General features: G+C 69.4%; 3 protein-coding genes across 11 annotated transcripts; 1 reads left to right on the top strand and 2 right to left on the bottom strand.

The window, feature by feature from the left end:
- The first annotated feature begins 1,136 nt into the window (after window positions 1-1,136).
- MARK4 (microtubule affinity regulating kinase 4) lies at window positions 1,137-9,785 on the top strand. Of its 3 annotated transcripts, XM_075738635.1 has the most exons (18): window positions 1,137-1,317; window positions 2,136-2,333; window positions 2,742-2,795; window positions 2,889-2,937; window positions 3,024-3,089; window positions 3,442-3,512; window positions 3,862-3,918; window positions 4,195-4,431; window positions 4,658-4,777; window positions 4,993-5,092; window positions 5,177-5,286; window positions 5,368-5,524; window positions 6,062-6,276; window positions 6,641-6,747; window positions 6,833-7,102; window positions 7,200-7,279; window positions 8,257-8,301; window positions 8,644-8,857. In XM_075738635.1, exons 1-18 carry the CDS (start codon window positions 1,267-1,269, stop codon window positions 8,706-8,708), a joined length of 2,052 nt encoding a protein of 683 aa, XP_075594750.1. In that variant the 5' UTR covers window positions 1,137-1,266; the 3' UTR covers window positions 8,709-8,857. The 3 variants fall into 3 exon arrangements, with proteins under 3 accessions (XP_075594750.1, XP_075594748.1, XP_075594749.1); XM_075738633.1 differs by lacking the exon at window positions 7,200-7,279 and having other exon boundaries at window positions 8,644-9,785; XM_075738634.1 differs by lacking the exons at window positions 3,862-3,918; window positions 7,200-7,279 and having other exon boundaries at window positions 8,644-9,785.
- Window positions 9,786-9,932: 147 nt separating this feature from the next.
- Window positions 9,933-14,201, bottom strand: CKM (creatine kinase, M-type). Its single transcript, XM_075738636.1, has 8 exons — window positions 14,113-14,201; window positions 13,106-13,304; window positions 12,713-12,867; window positions 12,265-12,397; window positions 11,415-11,586; window positions 10,761-10,884; window positions 10,375-10,564; window positions 9,933-10,178 (listed from the first exon to the last, which is right to left on the bottom strand). Exons 2-8 carry the CDS (start codon window positions 13,296-13,298, stop codon window positions 10,000-10,002), a joined length of 1,146 nt encoding a protein of 381 aa, XP_075594751.1. The 5' UTR covers window positions 13,299-13,304; window positions 14,113-14,201; the 3' UTR covers window positions 9,933-9,999.
- Window positions 14,202-15,484: 1,283 nt separating this feature from the next.
- ERCC2 (ERCC excision repair 2, TFIIH core complex helicase subunit) lies at window positions 15,485-22,691 on the bottom strand. Of its 7 annotated transcripts, none has more exons than XR_012832795.1 (24): window positions 22,617-22,691; window positions 21,652-21,751; window positions 21,491-21,568; window positions 21,350-21,412; window positions 21,145-21,258; window positions 20,937-21,053; window positions 20,278-20,394; window positions 20,062-20,185; window positions 19,859-19,955; window positions 19,618-19,751; window positions 18,949-19,117; window positions 18,638-18,756; window positions 18,345-18,414; window positions 18,173-18,242; window positions 17,975-18,076; window positions 17,830-17,893; window positions 17,443-17,564; window positions 17,264-17,356; window positions 17,094-17,166; window positions 16,896-16,966; window positions 16,413-16,556; window positions 16,162-16,305; window positions 15,889-16,048; window positions 15,485-15,794 (listed from the first exon to the last, which is right to left on the bottom strand). XR_012832795.1 is itself a non-coding variant. In XM_075738627.1 (23 exons), exons 1-23 carry the CDS (start codon window positions 22,619-22,621, stop codon window positions 15,956-15,958), a joined length of 2,283 nt encoding a protein of 760 aa, XP_075594742.1. In that variant the 5' UTR covers window positions 22,622-22,691; the 3' UTR covers window positions 15,876-15,955. The 7 variants fall into 7 exon arrangements, 2 of the variants coding, with proteins under 2 accessions (XP_075594742.1, XP_075594743.1); XR_012832794.1 differs by having other exon boundaries at window positions 15,705-15,803; window positions 15,898-16,048; XR_012832796.1 differs by having other exon boundaries at window positions 15,705-15,803; window positions 15,898-16,009.
- Between the last annotated feature and the right edge of the window lie 568 nt (window positions 22,692-23,259).

Below are 23,259 nucleotides of genomic sequence, written 5' to 3'. Positions count from 1 at the left end.
CGGTGTGGCACGGGGACGGGGCGCCGGTGGCACGGGAGGACCTGGGCGTGGGATGGGACGGGACCCCGGTGGCACCGGGGACCCCACGCGTGACGGGGAGGGGACACCGGTGGCACGGGGTGGGGGGTGGGGAACAGGACACGGGCGTGGGACGGGGACGGGACCCCGGTGGCACCGGGGACCCCACGCGTCATGGGGACCCGGTGACACAAGGGACCCCGCGCGTGACGGGGACTGGACCCCGGTGGCACCGGGAACCCCACGCGTGACGGGGAGGGGACACCGGTAGCACGGGGGGGGGGGGGGGCCAACACGACACGGGCGTGGCGTGGGGACGGGACCCGAGTGGCACCGGGGACACCCCCCCCCCCCCCCAGCGCCGGGCCCGGCACCACGTGACGCGCTCTGCCCCCCCCCCCCCGCCCACGCGTGTCCGCGCCCCCCCCGTGTCCCCGCCGGCCCACGTGACCCTCGGCCGGGCACTCAGGGGTTAACGCCCCGGCAGCCGCCGATTGGCCAGCACAGCAGCCAATCGGAGAGGCGCGCTGGCGCGGGCCCCGCCCCCTCCGGAGGGCCGGCCGGGCTGTCTCCATGCCTCGGCGCAGCCAATGGGAAAGAGCCGCCGCCGCGCCCGACGGCTGCTGATTGGCCGTCGCCCTTGCGGGGGGGTGGGACCAGCCCCGCCCTGACCCTCCTCTTAAAGGCGCACCGGGGGGTGCAGCGCCCTCTCCGTGTCCCCGCCGCGCCCCACGCGTGTCCCTGCGGGTGCCCAGATCCCACATACCTAACGTCGCCTCGCGAGCGCCCGTTTCCCCCCTCAAATACCCCCACACGTACACACGCACACACGCACCGGCCCCCATCTCTCCTCGGCCCCTTTAAGGGGCGTGGCCAGCAGCGCCCACAAGCCCCGCCCCTCCCCGCCCAGCCTCGTTCCCGTTTCCGCTTCCGGTTCCGGCCCGGCCCGGCCCATGGCCGCCCCCGCCGCCGCCGCCCGCCCTTAGGGCCGCCCCGGGCCCGGCCCCCCCCCCCCCCCCCCCCCCCCGCCCGGGTCTTCCCCCCCCCCCCCCGCCTCCCGGTTCCCCCCTCCCCGGGCCCCGGTTCCGCCTCCGGGCAGCTCCGCCCCGGCCATGACCCGCTGCTGACGGCCGCGCCCGGGCCTGCCCCGAGCCCCCGGTGGGCCCCGGGCCTGCCCCCCCCCCCCCCACCGCACACCGGGCCTGCCCCCCCCCCCCCTCCCCGCCGCGCCGGGCCCCGTCGGTCACGATGTCTTCGCGCTCCGCGCTGGCGGCGGGGAACGAGCGGAACGCGGACACGGTGAGTGGGGAACGGAGGGGGGGGGGTGTCGGTACCGGGGGGGACGCACCGGGGCCCGCACACACACGCACCCCCCACGCACACGGGGGTCGCGGCAGCCGCGGGACGCGGCCACGGAGCCGGTCAGGCCGGATCTGTCCCCACCCGGCTGGGACAGCGCGGCCCCCCCCGGGGCGGGGTGTGGGGAAACCGGTGTGATGAGCTGGGGGGGTCTCAGCAGCGTTAGCCACTCCTGTGATGAGCTGGGGGGGGTCTCGGGGACACCGGTGTGATGAGCTGGGGGGGTCTCAGCAGCGTTAGCCACTCCTGTGATGAGCTTGGGGGGGGTCTCGGGGACACCGGTGTGATGAGCTGGGGGGGTCTCGGGGACACCGGTGTGATGAGCTGGGGGGGGTCTCAGCAGCGTTAGCCACTCCTGTGATGAGCTGGGGGGGGGTCTCAGCAGCGTTAGCCACTCCTGTGATGAGCTGGGGGGGGTCTCGGGGACACCAGTGTGATGAGCTGGGGGGGTCTCAGCAGCATTAGCCACTCCTGCGATGAGCCGGGGGGGTCCCAGCAGCGTTAGCCACTCCTGTGATTAGCTGGGGGGGTCTCAGCAGTCCCAGATCCCCCTGCGATGAGCTGGGGGGGGTCTCAGTGACACCAGTGTGATGAGCTGGGGGGGTCTCAGCAGCACTAGCCACTCCTGTGATGAGCTTGGGGGGGTCTCAGCAGCATTAGCCACTCCTGTGATGAGCTGGGGGGGGTCTCAGCAGCACCGCTCACTCCTGCAATGAGCCGGGGGGGGTCTCAGCCGTGTCTCCCCCTGCTCCTCCCAGCTCGCGGGCCTGGGGGGCAGCCGCTCGGAGAAGGGCTCAGCCTGGTCCAGCCGCTCGCTGGGCGCCCGCTGCCGGAACTCCATCGCGTCGTGCCCCGAGGAGCAGCCCCACATTGGGAATTACCGCCTGCTGCGCACCATCGGCAAGGGCAACTTCGCCAAGGTCAAGCTGGCCCGGCACATCCTCACCGGCCGTGAGGTGGGGGGTCCTGGGGGGGGGGAGAAATGGGGGGCTGGGGGGTCCTTGGGGGGAAACGGGGGTCCTGGGGGCTGCTGGGAGGGAACTGGGGGGTCCCTTCATGTCCTGAGGGGTGCTGGGGGAGAAACGGGGGTCCTGAGGGGTTCTGGAAAGGAGTTGGGAGGTCCCTTAGGGAGCTGGGGGGGAGTTGGGGGGTGCTGGGGGGAGAAACGGGGGTCCTGGGGGGTGGCTGGGGGTGCTGGGGGGGAGTTGGGGGGATCCCTTGGGGAACTGGGGGGTGCTGGGGGGGAACTGGAGGTCCTGGAGGGAGAAACGGGGGTGCTGGGAGGAGACTGGTGGTGCTGGGGTGGGGGGTGGGACCCCAGGAGGTTCTGGGGGGTCAGCTCCCCCCCCCAACTTCTTTCCTAGGTGGCCATAAAAATCATCGACAAGACGCAGCTGAACCCCACCAGCCTCCAGAAGGTGGGGGGGGGGTACCCTGGGGGTGTGGGGGGCACCCTGGGGTGGGGTGGGGGGTCCTGGCTCCCCCTGCTAACACCTTTCCGCCCCCCCCAGCTCTTCAGGGAAGTTCGCATCATGAAGGGGTTGAACCACCCCAATATCGGTGAGTGGGGGGCCCCCCCTGCCACAGGGGACATGGGGGTGCACCCATGGGTGCCCCGTACTGACGTGTGGCCCACCCCCCCGCAGTGAAACTGTTTGAGGTCATCGAGACGGAGAAGACGCTTTACCTGGTGATGGAATATGCCAGCGCTGGTGAGACCCCACCCTGACCCCCCCCATGGCACCCTGACACCCCCACACACCTCCTGGGGCACCCTGACCCCCCTCCTTGGGCGCCCTGACCCCTCCCATGGCACCCTGACCCCCCCCCCACCTCCCCAGGCACCCTGACCCCCCCCATGGCACCCTGACACCCCCCCACACCTCCCCGGGCACCCTGACCCCCCCTGTGGGTGCTGCCCCCCCTCCCGGGAGCTGTGCCCCACCTGGGTGCACCCCCGAACCCCAGCCCAGCACCCTGGGGTGCACCCACCCTGGGGGGGGGAGTGCAGGCACCCGTTGGGGGGGGCCGGGGGGACGAGGGCACCCATGGGTGTCCCTGCAGGCGAAGTGTTCGACTACCTCGTGTCCCACGGGAGGATGAAGGAGAAGGAGGCGCGGGCCAAGTTCAGACAGGTGGGGGGCACAGGGGGACACAGTGGGGGGGACACATGGGGACACTGGGGGGGACATGGGGGGGCTGAGGATATCGGGGGGACACGGGGATGTGGCGGGGCTGGGGGCGTTGGGGGGGGCCGGGGACGTGGCGGTGGCACTGTGGGGACATCGTGGGGGGGGTGGGGGGCGGCACGTGGCGACCACACGTGGGCGGGATCGATCCCCCCTCCCCCTCTATCGATGCTGCAGCGGGTGGCCCCGTGGGGGGGGGATGGGGGGGGGACGACACACGGACAGCGGTGGGGACGGCGGCCCCCGGTCTGTGTGTGTGTCGCGTCCCCCCCCCCGACGCTCTCCCCGTCCCCAGATCGTCTCGGCCGTGCACTACTGCCACCAGAAAAACATCGTCCACAGGGACCTCAAGGTGGGGCCCGGCCCCCCCCAGGGGACACACGGGGACCCTGGGGGGTGGCACTGGGGGCGGGGGGGGCCATGGGGTGCCCTACAGCAGCACCGTGCCCTCCCCGGTGTCCCTGTGCCACACACCGCCCGTCCCGGTGTCCCCGTCCCGGTGTCGCCACCCCCAACGCGGTTCCCATCTCGGTGTCCCTGATGTGGTCCCTGTCCCGACACCCCCATCCCGTCCCTGTCCCGATTCCCGCCCCGCTGCCCCCCCATCTCACCCCCCGTCCCCCCTCAGGCCGAGAACCTGCTGCTGGACGCCGAGGCCAACATCAAAATTGCGGATTTTGGGTTCAGCAACGAGTTCACGCTGGGCTCCAAGCTGGACACCTTCTGCGGGTCGCCCCCCTACGCCGCCCCCGAGCTCTTCCAGGGGAAGAAGTACGACGGCCCCGAGGTGGACATCTGGAGCCTGGGCGTCATCCTCTACACCCTGGTCAGCGGGTCGCTGCCCTTCGACGGCCACAACCTCAAGGTGGGCGCTGGGGGGGGGGCGCGGCGGCGGCGCGGGGCGCTGGAACGCGTGGGGCACCCCCCACGGGTGACACCGGTCGCCTCTGCCCGTGTCCGTGGTGAGGATGAGGATGGTGCCCACCCCGTAACGAGGACGGTGCCTGTCCGGTACCTGTGCCGTGCCGAGGACGGTGCCCGTGCCGTGGAGCGGGTGCCCCCCTGACCCCTGTGCCCCCCACACCCCCCAGGAGCTGCGGGAGCGGGTGCTGCGCGGGAAATACCGGGTGCCGTTCTACATGTCCACCGACTGCGAGAACATCCTGCGCCGCTTCCTGGTCCTGAACCCCGCCAAGCGCTGCACCCTTGAGGTGAGGGGGGGGCCAGGGGGGGTCCCTGGGGTCGGGGGGACACGGGGGGGATGTGGGGCTGCACCCCCATGGGACGCGTCCCCTGGCCGCTTGGCTCCCCACCCCGCCATGCCCCGGTAGGGACCGGGTGGTATCGGGGGGTTGGGGGGGGGAGCCCCCCCAGGGAGGGTGCCCCGTGCTCGCAGCACCCATGGGTGACACCCGTGTCCCCCCAGCAAATCATGAAGGACAAGTGGATCAATATCGGCTACGAGGGCGACGAGCTGAAGCCCTACAAGGAACCCGAGGAGGATTTTGGCGACGCCAAGCGCATCGGTGAGGGCTCAGCGCCGGGGGACGGCGACGGCGGCGGCACGCCGGGGCCCGGTGCCGTCCCCTTACCGTCCCTGCTGCCCGCAGAGGTGATGGTGGGCATGGGCTACACCCGGGAGGAGATCAAGGAGTCCCTGAGCAACCAGAAATACAACGAGGTGACGGCCACCTACCTCCTGCTGGGCAGGAAGAACGAGGTGAGGTCACGCCGTCGCGGTGACGCCGTCGCGGTGAACGCTGTCGTGTCCCCCCGCCATGACGGGCACTGCCGGCGGCAGGTGGAGGCGGGGGAGTCACGTACGGGCGGCAGCCTGGCCCTGGCCCGGGTGCGGGCACCCAGCGAGGCGGCCAACGGCACCGGCAAAGCGGCGGCGCACGGCAAGGGCCAACGCGGTGCTACCACCTACCACCGGCAGCGGCGGCACAGCGACTTCTGTGAGTGGGCTGTGGGCGCCGTGGGGAGGGCAGCGTGACTGTGGGGTGGGCGCCGTGGGGAGGGCAGTGTGACTGTGGGGTGAAGAGTGGGGTGGGCTCCTTCCCTGCGGGGTGCAGAGTGGGGTGGGCTCTGTCCCCGTGGGGTGGGCTCTGTCCCCGTGGGGTGGGCTCTGTTCCCGTGGGGTGGGCTCTGTCCCTGTGGGGCAGTCCCTATCCCTGTGGGGCGCAGAGTGGGGTGGGCTTTGTCCCTGTGGGGTGGGCTCTGCGCCCGTGGGGTGGTCCCCATCCCTGTGGGGTGCAGAGTGGGGTGGGCTCTGTGCCCGTGGGGTGGTCCCCATCCCTGTGGGGTGCAGAGTGGGGTGGGCTCTGTGCCCGTGGGGTGGTCCCCATCCCCGTGGGGTGCAGAGCAGGGTGCGCGGCGGGTCCCACCCCTGTGGGGCGCAGCGCCGGATGGGCACCCTCTCCCCCACCCTATGGGGTGCCCGCTCCAGCCCTTCCCTGCACCCCACTCCACACCCCCCCCCCCCCCCCCTGCAGGCGGCCCCTCCCCGCTGCCCGCGCACCCCAAGCGCAGCCCCACCAGCGCGGGGGACGCGGAGCTGAAGGAGGAGCGCCTGCCCCCCCGCAAGGCCAGCTGCAGCGTGGTGGGGGGCGGCCGGGGGATCCCCCCCTCCAGCCCCATGGTCAGCAGCGCCAACAACCCCAACAAGTCCGAGATCCCCGACCGGCACAAGGACGGCGCCGGCAATACGGTGGGGGGCTGGCGGGGGGGTGGGCAGGATGTGGGGCAGCCGTGAGGCTGGGGAGCGGGGTAGGGGGGACCTGTGGGGCTGGGGAACAGGGTGGGGGGGACCTGTGGGGCTGGGGAGCAGGATGTGGGGCACCTGTGGGGTGGTGAGGCAGCTGTGGGGCTGAGGGAACAGGGTAGGGGGGACCTGTGGGGCTGGGGCGGAGCAGGGTGGGGGGCAGCCGTGGGGCTGGGGGGCACCCCAAGGACCCCCGTGGGCAGGGTGCAGGCGCCCCTGGGGTGAGAAATCTGGGTGGGAGCCCCCCCAGTGCTGGGATATTTGGGGTGGGGGGTGCCCCACAGCACTGACGCTGCCGTGCGCTTTGCAGCCCAACCTGCCGTCGAGCGTGATGGCACGCCGGAACACCTACGTCTGCACCGAGCGCCCCGGCGCCGCCGACCGCCACTCGCTGCTGCCGAACGGCAAGGAGAACAGGTAAGGGGGTGGGGGGCGACCCCCCCCAGCTTCCCCGGGGACCCCCCCCCGGCCCCACGCTGACACCCGTCCCCTCTTCCTGCAGCTCCGTCTCCGGCCGGGTTCCCCCGGCGTCCCCCTCCAGCCACAGCATCGCCGCCGCCGCCGCTTCCTCGGAGCGCGCCCGCCTGGCGCGGGGCACCACGGTGCGCAGCACCTTCCACGGCGGCCAGGTCCGGGATCGGCGAAACGCCGGCGGTCCCAACGGGCCCCCAGCCTCCCCCACGCTGCCGCCCGAGGCGACGCCGCTGCCGCAGAGCCGCTCCCGCGCCACCTCCAACCTCTTCAGCAAGCTGACTTCCAAACTCACCCGCAGGTGAGGCAGCCGCGCTGCCGCCGGTGTCTTCTTCGTCACCGCCGGCGTCTTCTTCCTCGCCACTGGCGTCTTCCTCACGGCTTCTTCTCTCTTCCAGGGTCACTCTTGACCCCTCTAAGCGGCAGAGCTCTAATAGGTGCGTCTCGGGCACCCCCACGCCTCCAGGAGCCAAAATCAGTAAGTGCCCGGTGTCACCGGAGCCTGGCGTAGTGCCGGTGTTCGGCCTGGTGCCGCTGAAGGGGTTCGGCCCGGTGCTTGTCCCCATGCCACCGGCATTCAGCCTGGTGCTTGTCCCCGTGCCACCGGTGTTCATCCTGGTGCCTGTCCCGGTGCCACCGGAGTTTGGCACGGTGTCGCTTGCCGGTGCCACCGGTGTTCATCCCAGTGCTGCCAGCATTCAGCTCGGTGTTCAGCCCAGTGCCGCTCGTGTTTGCCCAAACGTTCAGCCCAGTGCCGCCGGTGTTCGGCCTGGTGCCTGTCCCGGTGCCGCTGGTCCCTGTCCCGGTGTTCATCCCGGTGTTCATCCCGGTGCCGTTCTGGTGCCGCCGGCGCCTGCCTCGCTTCGCTCCTGTCCCTTCTCTCTTTCTCCTCTCAGCCTTTGCCGCCGCCGGGGGGGTTTGGAGGGGGGGGCAGGATTGTGCCGGGGACACCACAGTGTGTGGGGGGGTGGTGCCCCCCCAAAATGGGGGTGGTGCCCCCCAATGTGGACATGGTGCCCCCCACATTTGGTGCATCTTTGGGGGGGGGCAGTGCCCCCGTGAAATGAGCCTGACACGGGTGGGGGGGTTTCCCCCCCCAAATTGGCATCACCTTGTGCCCTCAGCTGGGGGCGTGCCCCCCCCAAATTCAGCATTATCGGGGGTTTTTTGGGGGGGGAAATGATCTCCCCAACATGGGCACGACCCCAGGGGTGGGATGTGCCCCCAAAATGGGGGTGGTGGCCCCTAAAGTGGGGACTGTGCCCACCCCGAATCAGGCACGGCTTTGGGGGGGAGCACAGTGACCCCAAAATGGGGCCCGTGCTCCCCACGTTAGCCACGGGGCTGGCAGCAGTGGCCCTGAAAAGGGGGTGCTGCCCCCCAAAATGGGGGGAAGGGGGGGGGCTTGGCCAGACCCCTGGCCCCCCCCCCCCAAAATATATGTGTCCTCCCCAGGGTCGCAGACGAACCTGAGGGAATCGGGGGACCTGCGCTCACAAGGTGGGTGCTGACACCCCTGGGTGCTCCCTGAGGAAGGGGAAGCTGCCCACAGCCCTCCTGCTGCCCCGTAGCCCCCATACCTGCCCCATAGCCCCCATACCTGCCCCATAGTGTCTATACCCCCCCCATAGCCCCCATACTTGCCTCATACCCCCCTGCCCAGGCCCCATAGCCCTCATACCTGCCCCATAGCCTCTATACCTGCCCCATAGCCTCTATACCTGCCCCATAGCCCCCATACTCACCCCATCGCCCCCTGCCCAGGCCCCATAGCCCCCGTAGCCCCCTGCCCACGCCCTGCCCACGCCCTGCCCACCTTTCCCCCCCCCTTTCCCTCCGCAGTTGCCATCTACCTTGGGATCAAGCGGAAGCCGAACCCCGGCTGCTCCGATGCCCCTGGCATGTGAAGGTGACAAGCGCCCGGCCGGCCGAGGCGGTGATGGCGGCGCTGCGGCAAGCCGCCCTCTCTGCCGGTTGCCGTTCGCGCCAGCCCCGGCCCTTCCTCCTCTCCTGCACCCACGACCGGGGGCCCACCGAACATTTCTGCCATTTCGAGGCCGAAGTTTGCCGCCTCCAACGTCTCGGCCTCCACGGCGTGCTTTTCCGGCGCTTGGCCGGCACCGCCGGTGCTTTCCGCGCCACTTTGGCGCGAGTGGCCGGGCAGCTGCAGCTCTAGGGACCCCACAGAGCTGGGACCCCCCCAAAAACACCGGGGGGGGGGCTGCAGGGTGTGTGTGCCCCCCCCATGCCTCTGGGATTGCTGGCGGGACCCCCCCAGGGTGGGTCGGATCCAGCACCTGGGGCTGCGGTGGAGCTGGGACCCCCCCACACCCTGAGGATGCGCCGGATCTGGCACCGGGAACCGCCCCCCCGTGCAAGGCAGGGGGCGGCTCTGGGACCCCCCCACCCCACTCCAGGGGGGGCTGCCTCGGCTCCGGGACCCCCCCCCCCCCGGGGACATCAGCACCAGCACCCGGGGGCTGGTGGCAGCTTGGGGACCTGGGGTGCCCCTGGTGTGTGTCACCCCCTCCAGACCCATGGGTGCTCCGGGACCTTGGGGACCCCCCACCCACCTCCACACCTCCAGGACCTTGGAGACTCCCCCCAATCTCCAGGACCTCGGGGGTCCCCCAGCTCCATGCCCCCCCTAGCTCGGGGATCTTGGGGATATCCCCCCCCACCTCCAGAACCTCGGGGGTTCCCCAATTCCAGGACCATGGAGACCCCCAGGACCTTGGGGACCCCCCCCAGGACCTTGGGGTCCCTCAGCTCCAGCCTCCCCCCCCAATCCCCCCCCCCAGGTCCCCAGAGCTGCGGCTGCATCCCGGGGTCCCCCCCGGAGCCCCCCCGGGGACCATCCCCTGTCCCCCAGCCCTGTACAGCCTGTAAATATGGCCCGGGGCTCCGGTGTCCCCCCCTGTGTCCCCACGTCGTCACCCCCCGGCACATTTTTAAGTTATTCCTGCCCTGGTCTGTACCCCGACCCCCCCCCCCCCCAATAAATAGAGGAAACCCGTCGGTGTTGGCACCCTCAGTACCGGGGACCCCCCTCAGCATCACTTGGGGGGCAGCAGGATTGCGCCGTCACCCCTCGTGGGGCACCCCCCCCCCCAAGACATTTTGCTTTGCTGTGGGGCCCAGCAGCGTTTATTGAGGCTGATCGGGGGGAGGGTGTGTGTCTCAAGGGGGGCCCCCCCCTTATTTCTGGGCAGGGATCATGTCGTCGATGGGCTGGTTCTGCTCCAGCTTCTTCTCCATCTCCACCATCAGCTTCACCCCGTCCACCACCATCTGCACCTGCTCCACCTCCGAGAAGCCCAGGCGGTCGGCGTTGGAGATGTCGAAGACGGCGCCCACGGCTGCCGTGTCCACACCGCCTGGGGTGGGGGGGAAACGGGGTGGTCGGTACCCCACAGCACCCACACGCCACCCCACGGCACCCACCTTGCATCCCATGGCACCCCACGGCACCCACACCTGCCTGTGCCCTGTATCCCCCGTGTTCTTGTGCCCAAATTCCGCCTCTCGTGTCCCCACATCCCCCTGTCCCTGTCCCCCCCGCCATGTCCCCACCTGTGCCCCGCTTCTGGAGACGGAGACGCTTGAGGATCTCCTCGAACTTGGGGTGCTGGCTGAGCTTGGGCAGGCGGACGTGGACCCCCCCGCGCAGCCCCGTGCCCAGGTTGGAGGGGCAGGTCAGGATGTAGCCCAGGTGCTCGGTCCACATGAAGGGGTGCCCAGCCTTCTTGAAGATCTCCTCGATCTGGGGGGGGACACACGACACACACAACACATGGGGGGGCTGGGGTCCCGCCTGGACACCCCACTGCCCCCCCAAGCCCTCCGTTGTCCCCCATATCTCCCAAAGCCCCCCATGTCCCCCACGTCCCCTCCATGACCCCACTGCCCCCCCCACGTCCCCACTGCCCCCCACATCTTCCCCCCCCGCTCTGCCCCACCTTCTTGAGGCCGACGCAGAAGCGCCTGAACACCTCCTTCATATTGCCCCCCTTCTCCATGGAGATGACGCGGAGGTGGTCCTCCTCGTTCACCCACACCAGGAAGGTCTTGTTGTCATTGTGCCTGGGGGGACACACACACACGACACCCCCGGATTCACTGGGGGGGCCCCGAACTGCCTCCTTCAAGGTGGGACCCAAATATGTGGGTGCTCCCTGCACCCCCCCCCCCAGGTGGGACCCAGGTGGCTGGGGGGGGGGGGGCCTGAACTGCCCCCTCCCAGGTGGGACCCCAACATTTGGGTGACTCCAGGTGGGACCTTGATCTGTGGGTGCCCCTTGCACCCCTCCCAGCTGGGATCTGCAATACGTGGGTGCCCCCAGCACCCCCCCACCCCACCCCAGATGGGACCCTGCTCCCTGGGTGCCCCCAGCACCCTCCAGGATGGGATCCTGCTCCCTGGGTGCCCCCAGTACTCCTCCTAGCTGGGATCCCCAATGTGTGGGTGCCCCCAGCACCCTCCAGGATGGGACCCTGCTCCCTGGGTGCCCCCAGTACTCCTCCTAGCTGGGATCCCCAATATGTGGGTGCCCCCAGCACCCTCCAGGATGGGACCCTGCTCCCTGGGTGCCCCCTCTCCCGGGATGCCCCACCAGATGCCGCGGGCGTCGGGCCAGTCGCGGGCCATGCCCGAGGCCAGCAGCAGGGGCGAGACCGGCTTGTCGAAGAGGAAGTGGTCATCGATGAGCTGCTGCTGCTCCTGCTCCGTCATGGCCTTCAGCGGGTAGTACCGGCCCTTGAACTCCCCTTCCAGGCTGTTCAGGGCTGCGGGGGGCGGGGTCAGGCACCGGACACGCCCACACCACGCCCACCTCCCACCAGGACACGCCCATCGACCCCACCCGTGGCACTGAGCTACCTACTGCGGGCCTCGGCCACGCCCACCCGGTGCAAGGCCACGCCCATCTCCTCTCTAGACCACACCCATCCCATCTCTATGCCACGCCCAACCGGTGCCAGGCCACGCCCAACCAGCTCTAGACCACACCCATCCCATCTCTAGGCCACGCCCAACCGGTGCCAGGCCACGCCCAACCAGCGCTAGACCACACCCATCTCAGTGCTAGACCACTCCCATCCCATCTCTAGGCCACGCCCATACCAGCTCTAGGCCACGCCCATCTCAGACCACACCCAACCCATATCTAGACCACGCCCAACCCAGCTCCAGGCCACGCCCTCTCAGTGCTAGACCACTCCCATCCCATCTCTAGGCCACGCCCACCCCAGGCCACGCCCAATCTAGCTCTAGCAGCGCCAAGACACGCCCAGCCCAACTCCAGGACACGCCCATTCCAGCTCTAGGCCCCGCCCACACACCCAGCCCCACCCAAGCTTTGTCCCACCCTGTACCCACAGGCCACGCCCCCACCCTGCCTCGCCCACCGAGCCCCGCCCCCTCTGTCAGGCCCCGCCCTCTTGCCACAGGCCCCGCCCCCTCACCGTTGACTGACAGCTTCTCGATGGCCCGGCGCTCCCCCCGGCTGCAGTGGGGGGGCAGGGAGTAGCCCTTGATGCTGCGCCCCGTGCGCACCCGGCTGCTCAGCACGTACTTGGGGTCCAGGTCCTCCCCTCCCTGCCCGAGAGGTCAGCTGCAGCCTGGGGACCCCCTCAGGCACCCCAAAACCCCCCATCACCCCCACCCCGACCCCCCATGGACCAGAAGGGACCCAACGCCCGGGAGCCTGGGGACCCCCCCCCCCCCCATGTGTCCATATCCCCATGGCCCCCCCAAGCATCCTCTTCCCCCCCCCCCAAACCTCTGGGGGCACCCCAAGCCTCCCATGCCCATCATCCTCCATGTCCCCAAAGGGTCCACGACCCCTTGCCCCCACCCCAAAACCCAGAAGGGACACCCCCCCACCCCCCCCACCCTGGGGGCACCCAGCACCTTGAGGTTCTCGTGGTTGAGGTCAGTGCGGTGTTTGTCGGTGGGTTTGTAGCCACCGTGGCGGTCCTGGATCACTGGGTCGAAGAGGTCCTTGAAGACCTCGTAGGACTCCTCGTCCCCGGCCACGCAGCCCACCGTCATGATGAAGGGGTGGCCTGGCGGGGGGGGGGGGGGGCACAGGGAGTTGGTACGGCACCGGGGACATGGCACTGGGCACCGGGAATGGGTATGGAACTGGGGACAGGCCACTGGGCCCCCACTATGGCACTGGGGACAAGGCACCATCTCCCAGTATGGTACTGGGCATAGCACTGGGCAGCCGGGATGGCACTGGGGGGGGGGTGTGTGTGTGCCCACCCCCGGCTTGCCCCCTCGCCACGTGCTGTCACCCACCAGGGTTGTCGACACCGGTCTGGATGACGTCATCGAGGGTGAAGCCGCTGGGGGTCTCCTTGTCGCGCAGGCGCTGGTAGAGCGCGGGGGTGAGGACCTTGGCCATGTGGTTGTTGTGCTTTGTCAGGTCCGGGAACTCCTCCTCGGCCGAGAACTTCAACTTGTGCTTGTTGTGGGTGCTGCTGAACGGCATGGTGGGCTACGGGGGCGGGGGGGGGGGGGAAACACGACAATGGGGTGAGCATGGGTGGGCGCCGGGAGGGCACGGCCCAGCCCCGGGGCCACGGCCCGGCCACGGGGAGGCACTAGGACCCGGGGGGGTCACTAGGACTCCGGGGGGGGGTCACTAGGACCCCGGGGGGGGGGCACTAGGACCCGGGGGGGGGGCGCACTAGGACCCGGGGGGGGCACTAGGACTCGGGGGGGGGCACTAGGACCTGGGGGGGGGGCACTAGGACCTGGGGGGGGGGCACTAGGACCTGGGGGGGGGGGCACTAGGACCCCGAGGGGGGGCACTAGGACCCCGAGGGGGTCTTCTACCGATCCCGCCCCCCCCGTGTGTGTGTGTACCCAAGGGGCGTGGTTATAATGTGCATGTGCCATGGGCGGGGCCAGGCAGGGGGCGGGGCCTGACCCGGGGAGGCGGGGCCTGACCCGGGGGGCGGGGCCAGGCCGGTCCCGTCCATGTTTGGCCGGGATGGGCCCGGGGCTATTTATAGCGCGGAGGGACGCGGGACCGGACCGGGGTTTGACCGGACCGGAGGGCGGGGGGGCATCGAGCCGCTCCGGGGCCCGAGAGATCCGGCCTGGGACCGGGGCAAAGCGGGGGGTCCCGGTGGTCTCGGGGCTCCTACAGCTCCCGCTCCCGTCCCGGTGGTCCCGGGGCTCCATCCCATCCCATCCCGGTGGGCACCGGGACGGCTCCGGTCCAACCCCGGTACCCGAGGCTGCGGTCCCAGTTTGGCCCCGGTGGCACCGGGCAGTCCCGTGGGGGGGGGGGGTGTTACCTTGAGCGGCGCGGGCGGACGGGTCGGGTCTGGCCGGTACCGGCGGAGCGGGCAGCGGGGAGCGGGGCCGGCAGTGGCTTTTATCCCCCCCCCCGGCCCCGCCCGGCTCCCTCCAGGTCCCCCCCCACCCACGGAGCCGCCCCCCCACACCCCCCCGGTGTCGGGTGTCCGGTGGGCGCCTGGCCCGGCACCTGCCAGCCCCGCTGCCACGGAGGGTGCACCCCCCCCCCGCCCCGTTACACCGGGGGCAACCCCCCCATTACACCGGGACAACCCCCTGCTACACTGAGGGCACCTTGTTACACCGGGACCGCCCCCCCCCGTTACACCGGGACCCCCCATTTTGCTTCACCGGGTGCACTGGGCACCCCCTCGTTCCACACGACCCTCCCCCCGGGGCACCTTGCACACCCCCACCCCACCCCCGTTGCACGCTGCTGTACACAGCTGGCGGCACGTTGCACGTCGTTGCACACTGAACGTTGCACGTTGCACGCGGCATGCTGCACGCCGCACATTGCACGCCGCTGCACACCAAATGTCGCGTGTTGCACGTGGCGTGCTTCGTGCGGCGCCTTGCACGTTGTTGCACGTTGTTGCACGTTGCCCAGGACGCTGCAGCAGAGCAGCACCCTGTGCCCACCCATGGGTGCTGCGGCCTTGGCCGACCTTGACCTCCAGTCACCCTCCTGGGGCCTGGCTGCAACTGGGAGCACTGGGAGCAACTGGACCCCCCCACTGCCAGGACCCGGGCGGGGGGGGTGTGGGTGCTGCCGGCCCCCTCCCACCACAGGGGTCAGGGTGGGGGGCACCCATGGGTGGGTGACCCGGGCGGATCCGCTGGATCAGGGCAATTCAAGCCAGACTCCCACCCCATGCCCCCCCCCCCCAGCTATTTTTAGGCTGGATCCGGTTACCCGGCAGGATCCGGTGTCGGCATGGGGGGACCTTGGCAGGGGACGCGGGACGGGCGGCAGGGACACCGCGGTGGCACCCATGGGTAAGGGCTTCGTGCACCCCCCCCCCCCCCTCCAGCCCCCCGAACCACCCACCAGCACCTCTGGGGAAACTGAGGCACAGAGGGGGGGGGGAATACACCCCAGGGGGCGGGGGACACACACAGCAGAGCCCCTCTGCACCCCCCCCATAGCTCTGGGGGTGCCCCACAGAGCCAGGGGGACCCCGTGAGCTTTGGGAATGGACAGACCCCGGGGGGGGGGTGACCTTGGCCATGGGGGTCTCCAGGACATGGGCGCTCCGTTATTGGGGCCCTGGGGGGGGGGTGTCCCCGTGTCCCTGCTCCCGCCCCCCCCAGGGAAAATTTGGGGTTCCCCCGGCGCAGCAGCAGCAAATAAGGGGGGTGCACATTGTGTGGGTGGGTGGGTGTTCCTGCTTTATTGGGAGGGGGGCGTACAAAAAGAAAAGGGCAGTTGGGGGGTTCCTGCACGGGGGGGGGGGGGGGGCAGCACCCACACCCCCCCTGATTGGGGGATCTGGGGGCTGCTCCAAGGGAGGGGTGCTGCTCCGAGCACGTGGCGGGATCCAGATCCCACTTTGAGGGGGGGGGAGGGTCTGGATCCCACTTTGGGGCGGGGGGGGGGGGGGCGTGTCTGCATCCTGCGCTGAGTCTGTGTGAGGGATCTAGACCCCACCGTGAGCACGTGGGGGGATCTGGGTCCCACCTTGAGCAGGTGGGGGGGATCCAGGTCCCACTCCGAGTGTGTGTGTGAGATCTGGATCCTGCTCTGAGCGTGTGTGGGGGGATCTGGATCCCACCGTGAGCAGGCAGGGAAGATCCCGATCCCTCTCCGAGCACATGGGGGTGTCGCAGGGTGTGGGGGGCTCAGACCTGCTGCGCGATCTGCTCGATCCGCTGCAGAACCTCCTGCGACTGCAGCTGCTCCAGCGTCAGCAGGGACAGCCCCAGCTGATCCTCCTGCACCGCCACGGGGTGAACTCGGGGCGTGGGGGGATCCCCCAGCTCCGGCGAGCGTGGGAAGGGGGGTTCCGGGGTGGTTTTTTTGCGGGGGGGGGGTGGTGGTCCTTTACCTGGTGGAAGGGCTGAGCCATCTGGCGCAGGAAGAACTTGGCGACTTGCACGGCTTCGTCCACCGTCAGGTTGAGGTTGGCGTCGGTGATGCGTTCCTGGATCCACCGCGGCAGCTTCCCGCGCTTGTCCGCCCGGGCGAAACGCTTGGGAGGGGCAAAAAGGGAGGGGGGGGGTGTGTGCGGTGTCCATCCTGCAGCCCACCCAAAAATCTCTGTGCGCGCCCCCCCCCCCAGCTCATGCCGGACCCCACTTTGTCGGCGAAGACCATGAGGCCGTAGTCGGTTTTGCCGCGCAGGGCTCGGCCGACGCACTGGGCAGCGTGGCGCATGGCGTCGAAGGTGAGGAAGTCGTTCTCCCGGATCTGGAACTGGTCCCGGAGGTATTCCAGCCTGGCCTGGGGGGGGGGGGCACGTCCTGAGTGTCCCGTGGGGGGACACACACACGCTATGAGTGTCCTGTGGGGAGCCTGGCCTGGCCGTGGGGTGCCCCACTGTGGCCCCAGGGTGCCCACTGTGTCCCTGGGGTGCCCCACTGTGTGCCCAGGGTGCCCCATGGTGCTCCATGGGTGCCCCGCTGTGGCCCTGGGACACCCCATCATGTCCCCAGAGTGCCCGCAGCGTCCCCAGGGTGCCTGGCCGTGCCACAGGGTCCCCCCAGGGTGCCCTGCTGTCCCCACGGGTGCCCCCACAGCTGCCCCCCAGGACCCCACGGCTCCCCACGGGTCCCCACTCACCTTCAGGATGCGGCTCTGGGTGTAGACGTAGGGCACCCCGAACATGACGACGGCTCTGCCGTAGTGGTGCACTGGGCGTGGGGGGGGGAGGTAAAACGAGGGGTGCTCAGGGTGCTTCAGCACCTGCCACCACATCCCCCCCAGTGCCACTGCGTCCCCCCCCATGCCACCATCTCCCCGAGCTGCGCCATCCCTCACCGAAATCGATGCCTTCCGACACTTTGCCGCGAGCCACGGAGAGCAGGATGGCGCCCCGACCATTCTCGCAGGCCTGCCAAAAATCCACCACGTCACACGGGAACTGGGCGTGGGGGTGACACCGGTGACACCCCGGGGTGCTGCCCCCCCCCCCCCCCCCATACACACACCTCCTGGTACTTCTCCAGGGCCACGCTGGTCTCGGCGCCGTCCTGCGTCTCGATGAAGATGAGTTTGTTCCGCTGGATGTTCTCCAGGATGCCCTGGATGGGGGTCAGGGGATGCCGTGGGGACGTGGGGGGACACGGGGGGACATGGGGGGGACACAGCAGGGCACGAGGGGCCGTACCTGCTCGTACCAGGAGGCCACGATGTTCTCCATGTACTGGTAGCTGGTGAAGAAGGCGACGATGCCGTCGGGGACCACGGCCGACAGCTCCAGCAGCAGGTTCCCGTAGTTGCGGATGACGGCTGGGGGGGGTGGGGGGGGTGTCAGCGTGGGTTGGGGGGGCTGTGGAGTGCCCCCGGCCACTCAAAGTCCCCTCTGGAGCCTGAATGTCACCATCACCCCCCACCCGATGTCCCACCAGCCACATGGCTGTCCCGGGCTGGGGTCCCCCCCCCCGCCCCACAACCTCATCCCTGTGCCCCCCCCAGCCCCATCACCTTGTGTCCCCCCCCAGCCCCATAACCCCATCCCTGTGCCCCCCCAGCCCCATCACCCTGTGTCCCCCACCGATGTCCTCGCGGGTCTCAAACTTGGAGCTGATGGCCACCTGGTCGTTGCCACGACCCACGATCTGCGAGGGAGGGGACACCGGTGACACGGGGGGGTCCCCGACATTCTCTCCCCCACCACCCCATGTCTGTCCCCCCCTCACCATGGGGCAGAGGCAGGTCCGGGCCAGTGTCATGGTGAAGGTCGCCATGGTGACAGGGCGGAAATCCAAGATTTTGGGGTAAATGTCCAACGGGGAGAGAGTCTGGGGACACACACACACACACAGGGTCACCCCCATGGGTCCTGGGGGGGGGGAACGACGGGGGGGGCCACAGGGACACGGCGCGGGGGGCCTCACCCCCGACGTGATGATGACGGACTGGAAGCGCTCGAAGACGGGTTTGATGGCGATGGAGGCGTCCATGCAGCTGCGGGGGACACACACACACGCGCGTGTGGGGTGACACTGCCACTGCCCTCCCCATGTCCGTCCGTTTCCCCCCCGTGTCCATGTGACCCCCCCCACACACCTGAAGTGCAGGATGGGGTTGGCGATGGTGGGGGTCCGGTCGTCGAAGGGCTCGATGATGATGGTGAAACCTTGGGGGGGTGGGTGGATTTAGGGGGGGGTCAGCACCCAGCACACCCCCCCCCCCAAAACAGGATGCACCCTGCCCCACCCACCCACCCTGAGTGCGCTTAGGGACCCATGGGTGCCAACCCCCACTCCGCGGGGGGCTCACAGACCCCCCCCCCCAACCCCCAAGAAAAAAGGGGGTGCTCAGGGGCTGCCCCCCCATTTTCTTGGCGCGGGGCGGCCCACCCTTAGCGTAGGTGCTGACGAGGGTGGCGAAGTCGGCGACAAGGGTGATGGCGGAGAAGTCGCCCACGTCCGCGATCTCCAGCGTCCGCAGCAGCGACCGCAGCCGCTCGGCGCAGAACCTGGGGGAGGGGGCGAAATCAGCCACGGGGGGGGACGTGAAATCACTTGAGGGGGGGGAAGATCACTTGGGGGGTGGAAAAATCACCTGGGGGGGATACAGCACCCTGGGGGGACACGGGACACATGACTTTTGGGGGGTGATTTTTTTTTTTGGGGGTGTGCCCCCCCCCGCCCCCAAGAAAGAAACTCACCGCAGGGGCTTGCGCTCGATGCAGACCTTCTCGTAGAGGTCCTTGAGGAAGGCGGGGGGGCTCTCCTGCACCACGCGCGGCCCCCGCACCCGCGCCCGCAGGTAAGCCACCAGCCGCTTCAGGAAGCCCACGAAGTGCTCGGCCGTCCGGATGCTGCCAGGAACCGCCTCTGGTTTGGGGGGGGACAGTGGAGAGGGGGGGGCTCAGATGGGGGGGACCCCGATATTGTCCATCCCCTCTGCTGCCGACCTGTTAATGGGAGCCCCTGGGGTGTCTGTGTATGGCTGGAGGAGAAATTGGGGGGTTAGAGTGGGTTGGGGGCACCTGAAAGGGTTTGGGGGGGCTCTGCACCGCAAAAAATGGGATTGGGGACCCCCCATGCTCAGCCAGGGTGGAAATTGGGGGGGACCAAAGTCTGGTGCGGGGCTGGGGGCACCCCAAAGTGCTCAGAGTGGGGGGGTTGTCCCTCCCCCCAAAAAGGAGACTGCCCAACCTCCCCCAGGCCGGAAATTTGGAGGGGGAGTGTGCTACCACAACCCCAAAACTCCTTTTCCTCACACCAACACCCCCCCCAACAAACTCTCCCAGCCCGGTAAAACGAACAACCCCGTGGGGCTCCCCAAAAGTGGGGTGCCCCCCCCCAAAAACCCCCCCCCCACCACCACCCACCGCGCAGGATCTCGTCCGGCAGCACCGGGTTGGCGAGGTAGAGGTCGGTCTCCCGTGCCACACCGGCGTCCCGCAGCCCCTCCACCAACCGCCGGTATTCCTCCGTCAGCCGCCGCGCGTCCGTCTCCTTGATCCTAAAAAATGTATTTTTTGGGGGGGAGGGTATCACAAAAACAAAAAAAGGGGGGGGGGAGGAGAGGACAGAAGGAGAGGGGGTGTAAGAAAATGGGGGTGCGCTGACTTTTGGATGGTGGATTGGAGCGTGGCGACGTTGGCCTGGCAGCGGTCGAGGGTGCGGCGCGTGATGTTCACCCCCATGGAGTCGATGCAGACGTTGTCTATGGAATAAAAATTATGTCACACCCCCCGCCCCATGTGTGTGGCGCCATAAAATTAAAAAAAAAAAAAAAAAAAAAAAAGGGATTTTGGGCGGGGGGTGCTGACCGATGTTGTGAGCTTCATCGAAAACCACCACCGATTTTTTAGCCAGTTCTTTGGAAACTAAGTCGGCGATTTTGGGGTCCAGCAGGTAGTGATAGCTGTAAACCACGATGTTGGCGTGGAGGATCTGCGTTTTTTGGGGGACACACACGCATAAATTTGGGGGCGTTTTGGGATAAAGGAGCCCCCAGGGTTGGTTTTTGGGGGGTACCCCCGTACCGAGTAGCGGGCGAGGAAGTAGGGGCACCAGCCGTGGCGGCGGCCGTGCGCCTTCAGCTCGTCCAGGTTGTAGACGCCGTAGGGGAGGGGCACCTCGCGCCCGTGGGTGTCGAAGTCCTGGGGGGCACCCAGGGGTGTGGGGGGGTCGGGGGCACCCCAGGGTGCTCAAGGGCCAGGGAAGGAATGGGGGGGACCCCGGGGTGTTGGGGGTGGATGGGGGCCCCTCTGGGGTGTTGGGGGGCACCCCAGAGTGCTGGGGGTGCTGGGGGGTGGGTGGGGGGTCCCCTTGGGGTGCTGGGGAGGGGGGGGTACTCCAGGGTGCTCAAGGGCCAGGGAGGGAATTGGGGGCACCCCAGGGCGCCAGGAGCTGTTGGGGACACCCAGGAGCTGGCAGGAGACTGGGGAGGATCCGGGGGACCCCTGGGTGCCCGTCAGGGGATGGTGGGGGGGACCAGGGGGGATCTGGGGGACCCCTGGGCACCCATCAAGGGATCGGGAGGGATCATGGAGGATCAGGAGATCCCTAAGCACCCATCAGGGGATCAGGGGGGATCAGGGGGGATTCCTGGGTGCCCATCATCAGGGGGTTGGGAAGGGGGATCTGGGGGACCACTGGGTGCCCGTCAGGGCATCGGGGGGGATCGGGGGGGATCCCTCACCTCGAAGAAGCGGCAGGCGGGCAGAGATCCGTCACGCTGGTGCTGCGCCCGCACGTAGGAGGCCGTCAGGCTGAGGCACCGGCTGTCCACCTCCTTCCCGAAGCGCAGCGAGGACACCTGCACCCCCATGGTCACCGCACTGTCCCCCCCCACCCAGGGGATCCCCCAGATCCCCACCCCGGTGGATCTCACCCGATCCCCCGCCCACCTCAGGGTGGATGCAGAGGTTCTTCCTGGAGCTCAGCGCCAGCCCCAGGAACGGCACCTTCTCCCCCAGCTCCTTCTCGTAGAAATCCATCAGCTTCCGCAGCTCCTCGATCACCTGCAGCGGCAGTGGCGGATCCCTCGGGATCCCCTCTGGGATCTGTTCTTCCCCCCCCCGCCCGCACCTTTCCCCCAGCTTCTCGTCCCACCTTCTCGATCTCCGGCACCGTGCGGGAGCAGTAGATGAGTTTGGTGACATCCAGCGGCCGGGCCTGCAGAAAGGAAACGATGGGAGGATCCACAGGGCTGGGATCTGATGGGATCCACTGGGATCGCGCGCTGGCGCTCACCCGCTGATAGGCGACGATGAGTGACAGCAGTGACACCGTCTTCCCGGTCCCCGAGGGCATCTCCAGGACGCCGTGACCCTGCCGAGAGCAGCGGCGTCACGTCCCTGGGGGGGGGTGTGGGTGGATCCCAGCCCGTCGGGGATCACTGGATCCCGCCAAACCTTGGCATCCAAGGTCCTCTTGAGCTCCAGCATGTAGGAGAACTGCTCGGGGTAGATGTAGTCATAGGGGAAGTAGACCAGGAGGCCGTCGATGTTCAGCCTGCGGAGGGAGCGGGGAAAGGAGGATTCCCGCAAGGGATCCCGCCAGATCCCAGCCTGGTGGGGAGCTCAGCGCCGGCCCGATCCCTCCTGGCCCTGGGATCAGGGTGCCCCGGCCCACCCGTGCCGTCCCCGCTGCTCCTGGCAGGTCGGATCAGTGGGATCCGGGGTGTGTGTGTGCGGGGGGTGTCACGGGGCTCCAGGGAGCCCCTGCAGGGATCCGCTCTGCGAAAAAGGCTGCCAGGGATCATCAGGGATCCCGGCCCTCCCGTGGGCCCGGCATCCCCTGGGATCCACCGGGATCCTGACCCTCCCGTGGGCCCGGCAACCCCTGGGATCCACCGGGATCCCGACCCTCCCGTGGGCCTGGCACCCCCTGGGATCCACCAAGATCCCGGCCCTCCCGTGGGCCCGGCAACCCCTGGGATCCACCGGGATCCTGACCCTCCCGTGGGCCCGGCAATCCCTGGGATCCACCGGGATCCTGACTCTCCCGTGGGCCTGGCACCCCCTCGGGTTCCCTGAGATCCCGGCCCTCCCGTGGGCCTGGCACCCCCACGGGTTCCCTGAGATCCAGGCCCTCCCGTGGGCCCGGCAACCCCTGGGATCCACCGGGATCCTGACCCTCCCGTGGGCCTGGCACCCCCTGGGATCCACCGGGATCCCGGCCCTCCCGTGGGCCCGGCACCCCCTCGGGTTCCCTGAGATCCCGGCCCTCCCGTGGGCCCGGCAACCCCTGGGATCCACCGGGATCCTGACCCTCCCGTGGGCCTGGCACCCCCTGGGATCCACCGGGATCCCGGCCCTCCCGTGGTCGCCCCCCCCCCCCGCCCCGATCCCGGGACCCCCCCGCCCCCCCCGCTCACTTCATGGCTCCCGCCGCTTCCACACGCCGCCGGCTCCGAGGCGGCCCCGCCCCCTCCAGTCCCCACCTCGGTCCGCTCCGCCCTCCCATTGGCCGACGCCCTCCCCACGCCCCTTCCCATTGGCCGACGCCCTCGTTCACGGCGCGGGAAGGGGAGTGGCCTCGCCAGCAGAGGGCGGGAACAGCGGTAGATTAAGGAAGCAATCGACCGCCGAGCGCCCAGGGGCAGCGAGTTGAGCGCCGAGTCATGGAGCGGGCGGCTCCCCGTGGCGGGACCGTGTCAACCCCACGGGCGTGTCACAACCCCCCCGATCCGCGGTGTGGTGTCCCCGTGTCCCGTCCCCCCCCGACTGTGGTGCATTCCCACCCGTGTCACCCCGTGGTCGTGAGTGGTGCATCCCCACCCGTGTCCCCCACCCACTGTCCCCAGTGGGGTGTCCCCACCCGTGTCCCCACCCCGGTCTGGAGCAGCGTGTCACCTCCCGCTCCCATACAGCGTCCCCCCACCCGTGTTGTGCCCCACCCCCATTCCAAACGAGGGTGTCCCCACTCATGTCACCCTCTCTGTTCCTGAGTGGGGTGTCCCCACTCGTGTGTGTCCCCCCCCCACACGTGGGCGCCGGATTCTGGGGACACAGCGGCAC

Source organism: Balearica regulorum, chromosome 34 (assembly GCF_011004875.1).
Source record: "Balearica regulorum gibbericeps isolate bBalReg1 chromosome 34, bBalReg1.pri, whole genome shotgun sequence".
NCBI lineage: Eukaryota > Metazoa > Chordata > Aves > Gruiformes > Gruidae > Balearica > Balearica regulorum.
Note: the sequence above shows the minus strand (reverse complement) of the source record. Positions and strands in the feature narration are given on the sequence as shown.

Excerpts from the sequence above, each read along its gene's own strand:
- ERCC2 (XM_075738627.1), bottom strand. Across the intron at positions 18,077-18,172 it reads CCGTCATCATCACGTCGGGG|ACTCTCTCCCCGTTGGACAT; the intron begins GTGAGGCCCCCC and ends GTGTGTCCCCAG. Across the intron at positions 17,894-17,974 it reads GGACCTGCCTCTGCCCCATG|ATCGTGGGTCGTGGCAACGA; the intron begins GTGAGGGGGGGA and ends CCTCCCTCGCAG.
- CKM (XM_075738636.1), bottom strand. The coding sequence starts at position 13,298 with ATGCCGTTCAGCAGCACCCACAACAAGCACAAGTTGAAGTTCTCGGCC. Across the intron at positions 12,398-12,712 it reads TCAACCACGAGAACCTCAAG|GGAGGGGAGGACCTGGACCC; the intron begins GTGCTGGGTGCC and ends CCTCTCGGGCAG. Across the intron at positions 10,565-10,760 it reads TCTGCGTCGGCCTCAAGAAG|ATCGAGGAGATCTTCAAGAA; the intron begins GTGGGGCAGAGC and ends GTCCCCCCCCAG.
- MARK4 (XM_075738633.1), top strand. The coding sequence starts at position 1,267 with ATGTCTTCGCGCTCCGCGCTGGCGGCGGGGAACGAGCGGAACGCGGAC. Across the intron at positions 2,938-3,023 it reads GTTGAACCACCCCAATATCG|TGAAACTGTTTGAGGTCATC; the intron begins GTGAGTGGGGGG and ends ACCCCCCCGCAG. Across the intron at positions 4,778-4,992 it reads CCAAGCGCTGCACCCTTGAG|CAAATCATGAAGGACAAGTG; the intron begins GTGAGGGGGGGG and ends GTGTCCCCCCAG.